Source organism: Dipodomys ordii, unplaced genomic scaffold, assembly GCF_000151885.1.
Source record: "Dipodomys ordii isolate 6190 unplaced genomic scaffold, Dord_2.0 Scaffold12, whole genome shotgun sequence".
NCBI lineage: Eukaryota > Metazoa > Chordata > Mammalia > Rodentia > Heteromyidae > Dipodomys > Dipodomys ordii.
The window spans coordinates 2,157,468-2,169,959 of NW_012267228.1; the positions used below are offsets into that span (position 1 = coordinate 2,157,468).

Genomic DNA, 12,492 nt, shown 5'->3' on the forward strand with positions numbered 1-12,492 from the left:
ACATACCTTTAGCATGTTAATGTGCCTCTCCATACCCATCTCCTTCCAACATCCAGCTTTCCTGTGCTGAGTTGGGCTGCTCTCTCCCTCATTCACACTCTCCCCTGAAACTCACGGCAAAACACAGCTTAGCAGCTTGGTATACTAAGGCCTGCTTCCATCCAGTGTGGGGTTTGGAGGAGAAACAATGTAAGAACTCAGTATAATTATCCTTTGGAAGGCCTTCTTAAAGTAAACTCTTTGTGGTAGCTCAAGAAAGAGGAACAATAAAATCTAAAGGCACAATTTAAAGGTGGAATTACCCTTCACAGGCAGGATTTCAAGCTGCAACAAAATGCAGGTGGAAGAAGTAGTGGGGTGGAGGAGGAGGCGCACCACACCCTGGGACACATGGCTTTGCGCGTCCCAACAACTTTCCGTAAGTTACTTTGCATCAATGAGCCCCAGCCTTTGTGTTTCTCAAATGAGACTGAACTGAATGCTTTAAATAACAACCTGCCTTGGTTTGGACTGTATAAAGAACCAATTTGCACACCAACTTGGCCCTGTCATCTTCACAGCCTGACTCAGTTCTCTTTTGTTTGTCAAATGTCACTAGTACTGTCCCAGGAAAGGCATCCTCTAAAGAAAACAGGGCTGACTCTGGTGACAAGTCAGATTCTCATGGAAGGTAGGTGTGACGAGATGTTTGAGAGAATCTGACTTGAGGACTTCAGCACTCCTGGCCGAAGCCAATCCAAGCTGTGGGAAAGACTCGCTTTAGAAATAAATCATGTACTTCAGAGCTGAGGATGAAACCTGCCATGTTTGAGGCCCTGGGCTTGATCTCCCAGTCAGAAAGAGAAAGGAAAAAGTAGTTCAGTCTTATTTTATGAAGAACAAGTTATGAAGGTCACAGAACTGTCTAGTGATAGGAGCAGAGTCTAGCCCACCCCTGTGACACCTGCAGCTGGAATGCTACGTCTCTCAGCGGACCCCTGTGCACTGTGCTAACCAACAGTGGGCCAGGCTTGCTTCTTGGTTTTGATCTGGCCTGCCTTCTACATCACCACAGTCGCGGGGTGTGTGTGGGGGGAACATGGCAGTGACATGAATTAAGAATCAATGTAGCCCAGGGTGTGGACACAAGGCTTTGAGTCTGCCCACTGAGAGCGCTGCCTCTGCTATCTGCAGACTGAAGGCCAGGCTGCGAGCAAAGTGTTTCTAAAACTCTGGCTGCCTCTCAGACATCCCTCCCCACCCCCCAGCTGACAGAGCCAAGACACACACACACACACCCCAACTTTCTCTGTCCTATTCCCCAACTGTTTGCTGCTGCTTTGGAGCCTCATAAATAGGGCATTGAAAACACTTCCTGCAGCTGAAAGGAGGCCTGAGTAGCCTGTCTCATTCCCAGCGTGCAGCCCAGCGAGGAATCGTCCTTCTCTGTCACCATCTTTTTGCCTGTTGTAATTCTGCCTGCCTCTCTCTGATTTCAGCACGTCTCTTCCTCTCTGTCTGTGCCGCTCCTCACTGGCTCCTCCTGTGTGAATGGCAGTACCTCCATCTTTCTGCTCATGCATGGCTTCATTGCTCTCGCTGTCTTCCTGCCCTGGACACCATCCCCTCTCCCAGTGCCTTCCCTCGGTTTCTAGAGGTCTTAATTGCTCAGACTCTCCAGGCTTTGCTCTTCAGTTTAGTCTGTCGGTCAGGAGGACCTCAGGTCCTGCAGCCATGGGTGGGCCTATAGCCAAAGGAGGGCGGAACCTATCTGAGAGGGACTGGTCCTAGAGCCCCCTCATAAAGCGTGGGCAGAGGGCCACAAGGCGTTCTGCAGGAGCAGTTTCCACCCCCAGACTTAGAGGGGGCTCTGCAGTGTCATGCCCTGGAGCCCCTGGGCACTGCTGCTGCTGCGGCTACTGGCAGTGCTGTGGCCACCGGGGCTGGGGGAGGCGTGCAGCTGTGCCCCTGCCCACCCCCAGCAGCACGTCTGCCACTCTGCACTTGGTGAGTTGAGGCCCACGGGGTCCTCAGCAGGGGTGGCTGTGGGAGGACTGGTGTAGGACTCTGGAGCAGAAGTCTAAAGGGAAAAGGTGCCTTCTGCTGAGGCTGATTTGTAGGGAATAACGGCTGTGAGAGGATCATCCACGGCAGCCCCCTCAGCTCTGCCACGCTGCAATTGCCCAGTATCAGTGTATGAGATGTCACTGGGGTTGTCCGGTTACTGCTCAGAATGACTGAAATATTGAATATGTATGTGTGTGTGCGTGCACATGTGTGTGTGCGCGAGCCTGTGAGGGAGAGGGGTATTTTGTGTGTATATGTGTTATTGCACTGTAGTTTTTTTGTTTTGTTTTTGCCAATCCTGGGGCTGGAACTCAGGGCCTGGGCACTGTCCCTGAGCCTCTCTGTGCTTAAGGCTAACACTTGACTATTCGAGCCACAGCACCACTTCTGGCCTTTTCTGTGTATGTTGTACTGAGGAATGGAACCCAGGGCTTCATGCATGCTAGGCAAGCACTCTACCACTAAGCCACATTCCCAGCCCTGCATTGTAATACCTGTCTCTGTCCAGGCCTATAACTGAGGTTGCCAACCAGGATGCATTTCAACACACACGTTTTGCCTTTCCGTTCTCTGCCTTCTTATCGTTAAATTTCTGGTGAGCTACTATTCAACTTCTAATGCCTGCTCAGGTCTCTGTTTCTCTGAAAGCTTCTTGACTCCTTGGTGTTACCACAGTATCTCTAATCTTTGTGCTCCTACTCTGCTGTGCTATTGTTCTTTTTTTTCTTGTATGCTATTGTTCTTTACATGTAAGTCCTCCTCTAGACCAAGAATTCTGCAGGATGGGAACCCTGTCTTAATCACACTTGGGAGGTCCTGTGGTAGTATAAAGCCAGACACAGAAAAAAAATCTTTCATACATAATTTTTATGTTTTAGCAATGACTTATTTTAGTATAACAGGAAAAATGAAAAAATGGAGAAACATTTACTGCTCCCCATGCAAAGAAAAAAAATGGAAGCAAAGACTCCTAGTTTTGAATAATGCCCAAGTGGCAAGAACTGAACTTCCTCAGTGTAGGATCAGGGTGTTTTTTAATTCAATTAACATATTAACACAATTTGGGGTACGCTCTGAGCTACCCAAGCAGACGATCCTCACCCCTTCTACCCTGGCTCTATCCTCTTGATTACTACACCCAGGACTATGGAGAGCCAGATCTTTCCAAACTCATGGATTACAATGGCCAAAAAAAAAAAAAAAAAAGCACTGAGGTTGAGGATCTAACAACCCTGAGGGATTTGGAACCCGGAACAACTGGAGAGCAGAAGTTTCCAGCCCCCTGCTCTCAACCCAGTAATGCCTCAACCAGGAACCCCCAGAACCCCCACATCATCCCTATCTCAGGGTCATCACCCCCACAAGGGCTGAAGGCTCCCTCTTTTCTCTTTCCATGCAGTGATTCGGGCCAAAATCTCCAGTGAGAAGGTAGTTCCTGCCAGTGCAAACCCTGCTGACAGTGAAAAGATGGTGCGGTATGAAATCAAACAGATAAAGGTACGTGGGGGCAGGACAGGTCCATGACCCGGGGGCTGATGGGAGGAGAGGCTGTGCGCTAAGCAGGGTGGGTCTGTAAGTGACAGGCACTCCAGCTCAGTGCTCCTCTGGTTGGGGGCAGGCCTATAGAATCCAAATGGCACAACACGACAGGACAAGACAGGTGGGCCTTCATGTCCACATGGCCCTGCATCTGTTTGCACACAGGATCACTAGGTACCTCCCTCTCAATGAAATCAATCGAGGTTTAGCCATTTTTTAAAGACAGATACAACTTGGTAGAGCCATCTGTTTACCATCGGTATGCCAACTAGCATTCTGCCTCATTTTTCAGACCAAGAAATGAGACACTTTTGTCTGTTAATACACATTTGTGCTCATTGACCTGGTATTTCTCTTTGTAATTGCCTTTCAGATGTTTAAAGGGTTTGAGAAAGTCAAGGATGTTCAATATATCTATACACCATTTGACTCCTCACTCTGTGGAGTGAAACTAGAAGCCAACAGCCAAAAGCAGTACCTGCTGACTGGTAAGTGTTAGGCAGAAATTGCCTGAGAGTCTGTCCTAAGAAAGTTAGTGAGACAGAAGCCAGGGGCTTCTTTGAGTAGCAGGTTGAGTCCAGTGGCATTTTCTTAGACATAAAACAGAGCTGTGACTTTAATCAACTAACAAGCTCCATCAGTTCATGAGTCTATTAGAGTAATCTTGCCACTTAGTCACTATATTAAGAATAAGTCTAGGGTGGCTAGTTTCAACAGGAAACGGTTTTAATTGGTGTAAGATTTTTGGCACTTAAGTCAAAATCTGCTCTCTGAAGTTGCTTCTTTTGTGTTTACAACTCTACCATTTGCACATGCCCTAATGTGAGACTTGAGTCTACCACAATTCTCCATGAACTTGGGCCCAGGCAAGCTTCTTCCACACTAAATTGTTTGGGATAGAACGTTAAAGCGACACACAAGAATATAACTCGGTGAATGAATGAATATAACACTGCGAGATATTGGAACTCGGGGAAAAGAGTTATTTGTAGGGTTGTGAACAATCAGGGAAGTTTCACTATGGAAGGAGGGAGGAAGGAAGGAAGAAAGGAGGGAAGGAGGAAAGGTAAGGAAGGAGGAAGAAAGGAGGGAAGGGAGGGAGGGAAGGAAGGAAGGAAAGAGGGAAGGAAGGAGGGAGGGAAGGAGGGAGGAAAGGAAGGAAGGAAGGAGGGAAGGAGGGAGAGAGGGAAAGGGCAGGCAGGCAAAGATTGGAGGAGCTTGATTGCTAAAGCAGGAGAACTTTCCTAGAGGGCAAGATTCACCAAGGTAAGCATCCATAGGACAGGAGACTAGTAGGTTAGGTACTGGGAAAGACTGGAAAAGGGAAGGGAACCTGTTTTTAACATCTTCTTTTAGCCTACAACAGTACAGGGAGCTCTATAGACATTCTCTCACCTCCTCTTGACAACAATATTATTATTCCTACCCCTGAGGCTCAGAGGTTATGTGACTTTCTTTAAGGTAACACAGCTAGAAATGATTAAAAAAAAAAGGGAGTCCCACTCAAAGTTAGTCTCTCTCTTTCTGCCTTCTCCTCTCTCTTTCCCTGTCTCTCCTCTCTTCTCTCTCTCACCCCCTCCTCCCCTCCCTCCCTCCTTTTGCAATGCTGGGTATCAAGATGAGGCCTCATGCATCCTAAGCAAGCACTCTATGACAGCTACAACCCTGACCCTCCAGTCTGATTTTAATCCCACTTCCTCCTCACCATAGTAAAAGAAAAGGATCCCACAATTCTACCTTTTACAAACAGAATGTATTGGTCTCCTTGCTATAAAAAGTCATTGGTTTTTCTGTCCCTTCATTGAGCCCCATTTCCCCACTGCCACTAAAAAGGCTTTGGGGGGGCTGGAGTAGACTTGTGGCAGAATATATGCTTAGCGTGAGTGAGGCCCAGGTTCAATGCCCAGGACAAAAGCAAAAGTCAAAAAGTACACAGGCAATCAAGTGGCAGCCGTTTGGGGCTTTGTAGTGACTCGAGCTCTAAGAACAGATTCTTCTGTCTTCCCACAAAGGCCAGGTCCGTGGTGATGGAAAAGTCTTCATCCATCTGTGCAATTACATTGAGCCCTGGGAGGACCTGTCCTTGGTGCAGAGGGAAAGTCTGAATCATCACTATCTTCTGAACTGTGGCTGCCAAGTAAGGGAATGTCATTTCCAAGGTCTTTTGGGGGGCAGGAGAAAGGTCTTGGGCCTTGTAACCTCATCCTTCGTGTCTTTTTTCACTCAAATGTATAAGTATGACTTACTATGCTGTATTTGACATGTGACATAGACGCTGGGCTGGGAAAGCAACGGACTCCATAGTCCCCAATCTCAAAATACTTCTGTTTTAGCTGAGAATGCAGCCACCATATAAAGCAGACGAGATGACACTAACATAGCCACCATTTAAATAGAGTCTAAGCTGGGCTTGGTGGAACACACCTGCAATCCCACCACTGAGGAGGATGAGGTGGGAGAATCACAAGTTTAAGGCCAATCTAGGTGACACAGTGAGACCCTGACTCAAACAACAACAATAATGTAATTCTGACTTAAACAAAATTAATGCATTAGTCCCAACAATAATAGTAACAACAACGCACAAGAAAAATCAACAGGGCTGGGAAGGTGGCTCAGTGGTAGAGTGCTCGACTCCAATGCATGAGGCCCTGGGTTCGATTCCTCAGCACCACATAAGCAGAGCCCTAGCCATGAGCTGAAGAGCTGAGGGACAGCACCCAGGCCCAGAGTTCAGGCCCCACAACCGGCAAAAAAAATAAAAAGAAGAAGAAGAAAAAAGAAAAATCAACAGAGGGAGAGGGAGACTAAGACTACACTCTGCAGGCTCTGTGACAGTCAATTTATTGTAAAATTTCAATTTAGTCTCTACAAGAAATTTGTGAAGAATTATTATTTCCATTTAAGATAAAGAAAAGAATGCTCTGGGAAGAGAAACTACTTGCTCAAGGTCAGCCACGTAGGGCTGATCCCAGAGATGACTTATATAGTGATAGTATTCATAGGGAGCATGGGGGAGAATTCAGAGGTCAGTTTGGGGACTAGAAAAGGGTTCCTAGACAAGGGCAGTTGACATGGTCCATGAGGATATACGGGAGGCAGCGATATATGAGAGGCAGCGCCTTCTACTCACTTTGATGATGTGCTGTTCATGACTAGATCACCACGTGCTATTCAGTGCCCTGTACCATCCCGGCCTCCAATGACTGCCTCTGGACAGACTGGCTGTTGGAACGGAAGCTCTATGGGTACCAGGCCCAGCATTACATCTGCATGAAACATGTTGATGGCACCTGCCGTTGGTACCCGGGCCACCTGCATCTCAGGAAGGAGCTTGTTGACATCATCCAGCCCTAGTAGGAAATAGTGACTGCCTCAACCCTTCAAGAGTCCTGAAGACCAAAACCGTTCTCTTTTCCCCTGTGGCGCTCTGACCATCACCACCTGCTCTGTTGCTGCTAACCAACAGAAAGTAACAAGCGGACGGCCAGACCAGCATCATGGCAGGGATGGACCATGTTACAGCTTGTGTCTAAGCCTCCAGCCCGCAGCCTGGGGGCTGAGGAAGGTAGCATGCTTTTCTGACTTGTCCTCAGACCTTTTCCTCATATCCCACGCCCCACTGGCTATCTTAGTACTGCAAGTTTAATTCTGGCCTAGTTTACCTTTCAAAGCCAGAGCTAGTCTCTTTTCTCTTCAGGAAAACGTGGTTTTCTTTTTCTTAACTGATACAGTAGGGGAGAAATGGGGCCTAAGACACCCTTGAGATGAACAGCCTTGGGATGTATGCTAGCAGAGGCAGTTGGCAGAAATGAAATGAACAATATACTATGCCTGTGTATCCTTTACTCCCACCCCTTCAACTCATCTTAGTACTCTAATACATTTTTATCTGCTTGGTAGAGTGGCTAAGAGGATTCAGACAGTCTAACTCCACTCCCTGGGCTGCGAACCCGACTCTACACCTGGCAGGCCCAGCCCAATTAGCACCCTTCTTTGAACAAAAGTAGACTTACTATCTAAGAACAGACGTTTTTCACTTCAGGTTGAAAAGCCTCTAATGCCCTCAAATGATGTCCACATGGTTTTTCTGCTGCCTCTTTTAGGTTAGTAATGTCTTAATTCCTACTTCACCTTTTTTTTTTCAAACTAAAGAAGCATTTATCTTGTAGAGCTGACATCCCCCATGCATCCACTTTGAACACCTCTTCTCTTGAGGATAGAGGACAAGAAAGAAACAACATCTTTTCCCCTAGAGGGAAAAGGTGCTAGAGGAGGAGTCCACCTTGTACTTGTTGCTATTTTTTGGTGATCAGATCTGCAAGGTATTAGAGGAGAAAAAGGCCAGCTCTGACCCTGCCGCGTGGAGACCCTCCCACCTTTCAGCTCAGTCTCCTCACCACCGTGTCTTGGGCTGTCTGAAAGCTCAGACAGATGTGAGGGCTCCTCAGCCTCTGCATGCCTTTTTGGCTCACCCTAGATGGAAAGCCATAGTGCTGACACCCACGATTCATAAAGGACAAAGGCTTAAAATCCCAAAGCCTCTTTCTGGGGAAGTTCTGGCAAACATAATGGAAATTGTCTTTCTTTCTTTCTTTCTTTCTTCCTTTCCTTCTCAGTTGTCATCTTCTATTCAGCAGGACCATGTACAAGGTGCCAGAAGGAGGCTCTGGATACACAAAAATGCTAAAAATGGAGGGGAACAAACATGCTCACCATCCCAGAGCACAACACTTGGCAGGCTTTATCAGGGAGCTGTCCCTGGCGGGCTAAGCAGGGTCACACCAGCCTTGGGCAGAGAGGATAGAGATTGGAAAGATGAAAACTTGAGCCCCAGGTTGCTCTGGCAGAAAAAAACATTAGCAATGATCTCCTCAACAACAACCATCCTATCTCTTTGTCTCCTGATCTCCTTCAGGGACTTGGAGAGCAGTGTTATTCCAGCAATATCACTGTGTGAAGGTTAGACAAGGGAGGAGAGGTCTGGAAGTAACAACAGGAGAAATAACTTGTATCTCAGGTGTGATACTCATTCCTAGAAGGTTTTTACTTCAATTTTGTGCATACCATATTAGATACCCTGGTGAAGGACAGTTATGTCCACCGGACTGTCTGCTTGAGAAATTGACACACAGCACAGGAAGAATGTCACTTGTCCAATGACACACAGCACGGCTGCAGGTAAACCCAAAGTAATGAGATCTTCTGACTGTTGATCCACAGGTTTGCTACTCTCAGACTGAGTAAACTGCCCTTGTTTCTGCTGTTTCCAATTTTATCTCCAGAATACAAAACCAAGAGACTTTAGTGAAAACTGAGATTTTCTAGCCCTACAATGATACCCCAATAGGCTGGGCCTCTGAGTTCCTGTGCAGGTAGGCTCAGAGGGTGAGGAGCAGAGACGCAGGTACTCACTCAGATACCTACCATCTCTTTGTGGTTGGGGTAGTATGTCTGCTCAATGAGTGGGAACTTCTCTCCTCCCAATGTTTTGTAGATGGCCACCATCTGGGCAAACTGCAAAAGAGAAGAAAGCATTTTTGGCTTCTCTAAGACAACTTCTGGAACAGAAAGACAAAGAATCAGTTCATCAATTATTGAGCATTTGCTCTGTAGAGATCAAGTATGTTGAAGATATTTGACAAGTATAGAAGGCAAGCACTGTAGTTCACACCTGAACCTTGTGCTCGGATGCTGAGCCAGGATGTCTGTAAATCTGAAGCTAGCACAGGTTACACAGTAAAACCATTTTTTCCTCCCTCTTTTCCTCCTTCCCTCCATCCCTTTCTTTTTTTTTAATTTCACTCTCCTCTCCTCCTCTCACAAGTAACATGTCTTAACATTCTTTGATTACCTACTTAATTTTAGTTGTTTCTCATTAAATCTTCATATCAAATTGATGAACTAGGTGCACTATCATGTTCATTTTATGGATGAGGCTCAGAGAGGGTAGTAAACCTAACTAAAATCACAGAAATGAGAAGAGGTAAGACTAAGATTGGAACTAGTGACTCAAAAAGAAAAAAGTAAGAGTAAACTCAGGGTTCAAACCCTAAATAGCTGCTACTGTAAACAGTGGCGTGAGACAAAGCTAAAGAGGTAACATGGGGCAAGTGTTGAAAGCTCAATGCCAGGCAAAGAAACAGCCGCTTCCCTGTGAGCTGCAGTCACCAGAGTGTGAGCAGGGTGCATCATGAGTAAACTGTTATAGAGTACATGGAAGGCAGACCCACCTTTGGGGATCTGATTCATTCATCCAAAGAACTGACTAGAGGGGCTGGGAAGGTGGCTCAGTGGTAGAGCGCTTGCCTTGCATGCATGAGACCCTGGGTTCGATTCCTCAGCACCACATAAGCAAAAAGAAAAAAGCTGGAAGTGGCGCTGTGGCTCAAGTGGTAGAGCGCTAGCCTTGAGCTGAAGAGCTGAGGGACAGAGCCCAGGCCCAGAGTTCAGGCCCCACGACCAGACCAAACAACAACAACAACTGGCTAGACCCTTTACCTATGAGAAAGAGGTACAGCTTCAAGGAGCATAGGTAAAGCATACATACGTACAGTGTTAGGGTTGGGGGCTACTGGTGTACATCCAACACTCCATGGTACTTTATAACTGCAGAACCAAAGGGACAACTGCCCAATGTGACACAGTCCTTGAACTAGCTTCATAGGCAGGTCCCTTCTGAGTCACTCCAACTGCTCCAATAGCTGCTTGTCAGTTCCACAGGCCACGTTCTTCCCACAGGAAAAGGGCCGTGCACACTACCCACGTATCTCATGCCACCATCCCCAGTGTCCGGGCAACAAGACGATACTAGCATCTTCTCCCTAGAGCGATTAGATCTGTTCACCCTCCATGACACCAACAGCTGGAACTACTAGAAGGGAAAGTTGTCACAGCTCTACTTATCAGAGAAAGGAAAGCTAGAACATTTTACAAACACTTCTGTCCTACTCTCTGTAAGGATTGTTGGCAGGTGGGCCAGGCAGGGCATGAGTAGGAGTGGAGAAAGCTCAGAGCTGGGATGTTAAGAAAGGGGAGTCTTCCAGTTCCTGTTCTTCCTCCTAACTTGAAAGATGTCCTTAGCAAAAGATTTCTCCTTTCCAAGCTACATTTTCTTCATAAAAAAGAAAATAAACAAGGCTCAATTTCAGTTCCTCAAATTTTGTACTCCAAAGAATATACTTTTATTCCATTTCCTCCTAAGCTTCATCAAACTGAACTTCAAGCAGTCATTTGCTGTGGTTCTTTTGTGGAAAGAGATAGGATTTTGTTATTTCCAACCTGGTTCAAAACTTCTGAAATTCCTGAGTCGCACCCTCTAGTGTGACTAGACTTAAGGCCTCCTCTGGGACTGAAAGTGTGATTCCTGAGTTCTCAAGCCTCTACGATTTCATGGATGGAAGAGACTTCAGATGATCTCCACACCACACCTGCCTCCCTCGCGCCCCCTCCCACCCCACCCCCAGTTACAGAAGTAGAGGGAATGGTAGGCTCCTGGCTCAGCTGGGGCTGTATAGAAAAGCAGCCTCCATTGTGTCCTGCTGTCTTCACCGTGCTTTGGTTCCACAGTCAAGACCACCCCTTGGAACTTCCCTGTTTTCTCTCATTCTCCCCACAGCCCCATCTAACCTTTAAGATGTGATGCCCACCTAAGAGTGGAAAGACTCTGCTCTGCCCGGCCCTCCAGCCTCCCCTGAGCGCTGATGCCAGCTCTGCCTCATGACCTCTGTCCTGCTGTAGCCCACGCTCTGGCACAGCACCAAGGCATGTGGGACTTTATCTTCCCCACATGTGGGTGAGTTACACAGACACCATGCCGATGCCAGGAAGGCCCCCGGCAGACTCTCAGAGCCCAGGGACAGCCAAGGCTAAGATGACAGCCAGTTCCCACACTTCAGTTGGGTCCCAGAGAGCCTACTCCACCCTCCTCACCTGATTGCCAGCAGTCCATTTCTGCTTAAGGTACTGGGCTTGGCATCTAACCTCTCCCTCCCTGGAAACTTGGATTACAGGTACACAGTTACCAATTAAATAAATGTAATATCTGATAAGGATTATTTTCTCCACTCACAGACCAAAGAATTAGTTTGGGATCTGAGTCAATGAACAAGGAAATATGTTCATATAAACACTTATCCATTGAATTAAAGAAGAATTCATGGGGTTGGGGATTTATCTCAGTGGAAGAGCGCTTGCCTGGTAAGTGCAAGGCCCTGAGTTCAATCTTCTGTTCTGGGAGGAAAATAAAAAGCTATTTAAAAAAAAAAAGCAGGCAACTGCATACACACAACCTTAGCTGGGCACTGGTGGCTCACACCTATAATCCCAGCTACTCAGGAGGCTGAGATCTGAGGATCACGGTTCAAAGCCAGCCTGGGAAAGAAAGTCCGCAAGACTCTCATCTCTGATAAACCATCAGAAAACCAGAAGTAGCACTGTGGCTCAAGTGGTAGAGTGCCAGCCTTGAGCTGACACTCTGTCAGCTGAAGAGCTGACAGAGAGAGAGGGTTGGGGGAGAGAGGAGAGAGGAGAGAAGAGAGAGAATTCATGGAAGAAATAAGATTTTAAGATCTGTTTAAATATATGTTATCCTCACCTCTTCTGATGGTCAAATGTTTTAATTTTACCCTAGTTTATCCATCTCTAAAAGAGTGGCAGGAATTCAGATGAATTTATAGCATTGAGGGGTGGAAGCATTCTTATTTTCTCTGGAATGCTGCTTTTACTAACAAGGCAGTGAAATCTATTAGCCTGCCCCAGCCAATGCCTCGTCCTAGGCATGCTAGTACAAGGAAGAGCCTTTTCCAAACCACCAGAGGCTTCTCATAGTAAGCAGTCACAGTAGGAAAATGTAGAAACATGAACCAAAGTCATTCTCTCAGAAGGACCCTTCTCCCCTTGAAGTTA

At 46.8% G+C, this 12,492-nt stretch overlaps 2 protein-coding genes across 2 annotated transcripts in view; one reads left to right on the top strand and one right to left on the bottom strand.

The window, feature by feature from the left end:
- The window catches only part of Syn2 (synapsin II), a 117,285-nt gene that overhangs the window by 21,659 nt on the left and 83,134 nt on the right, over nucleotides 1-12,492 (bottom strand). The window contains exon 6 of the mRNA XM_013010338.1: nucleotides 9,013-9,102. Coding sequence (XP_012865792.1) covers nucleotides 9,013-9,102 — 90 coding nt within the window. The remainder of the gene's footprint in view (nucleotides 1-9,012; nucleotides 9,103-12,492) is intronic.
- Timp4 (TIMP metallopeptidase inhibitor 4) lies at nucleotides 1,850-7,104 on the top strand. Its single transcript, XM_013010401.1, has 5 exons — nucleotides 1,850-1,986; nucleotides 3,446-3,543; nucleotides 3,959-4,073; nucleotides 5,598-5,722; nucleotides 6,745-7,104. The coding sequence occupies exons 1-5, from the start codon at nucleotides 1,860-1,862 to the stop codon at nucleotides 6,940-6,942; spliced, it is 663 nt and encodes a 220-aa protein (XP_012865855.1). The 5' UTR covers nucleotides 1,850-1,859; the 3' UTR covers nucleotides 6,943-7,104.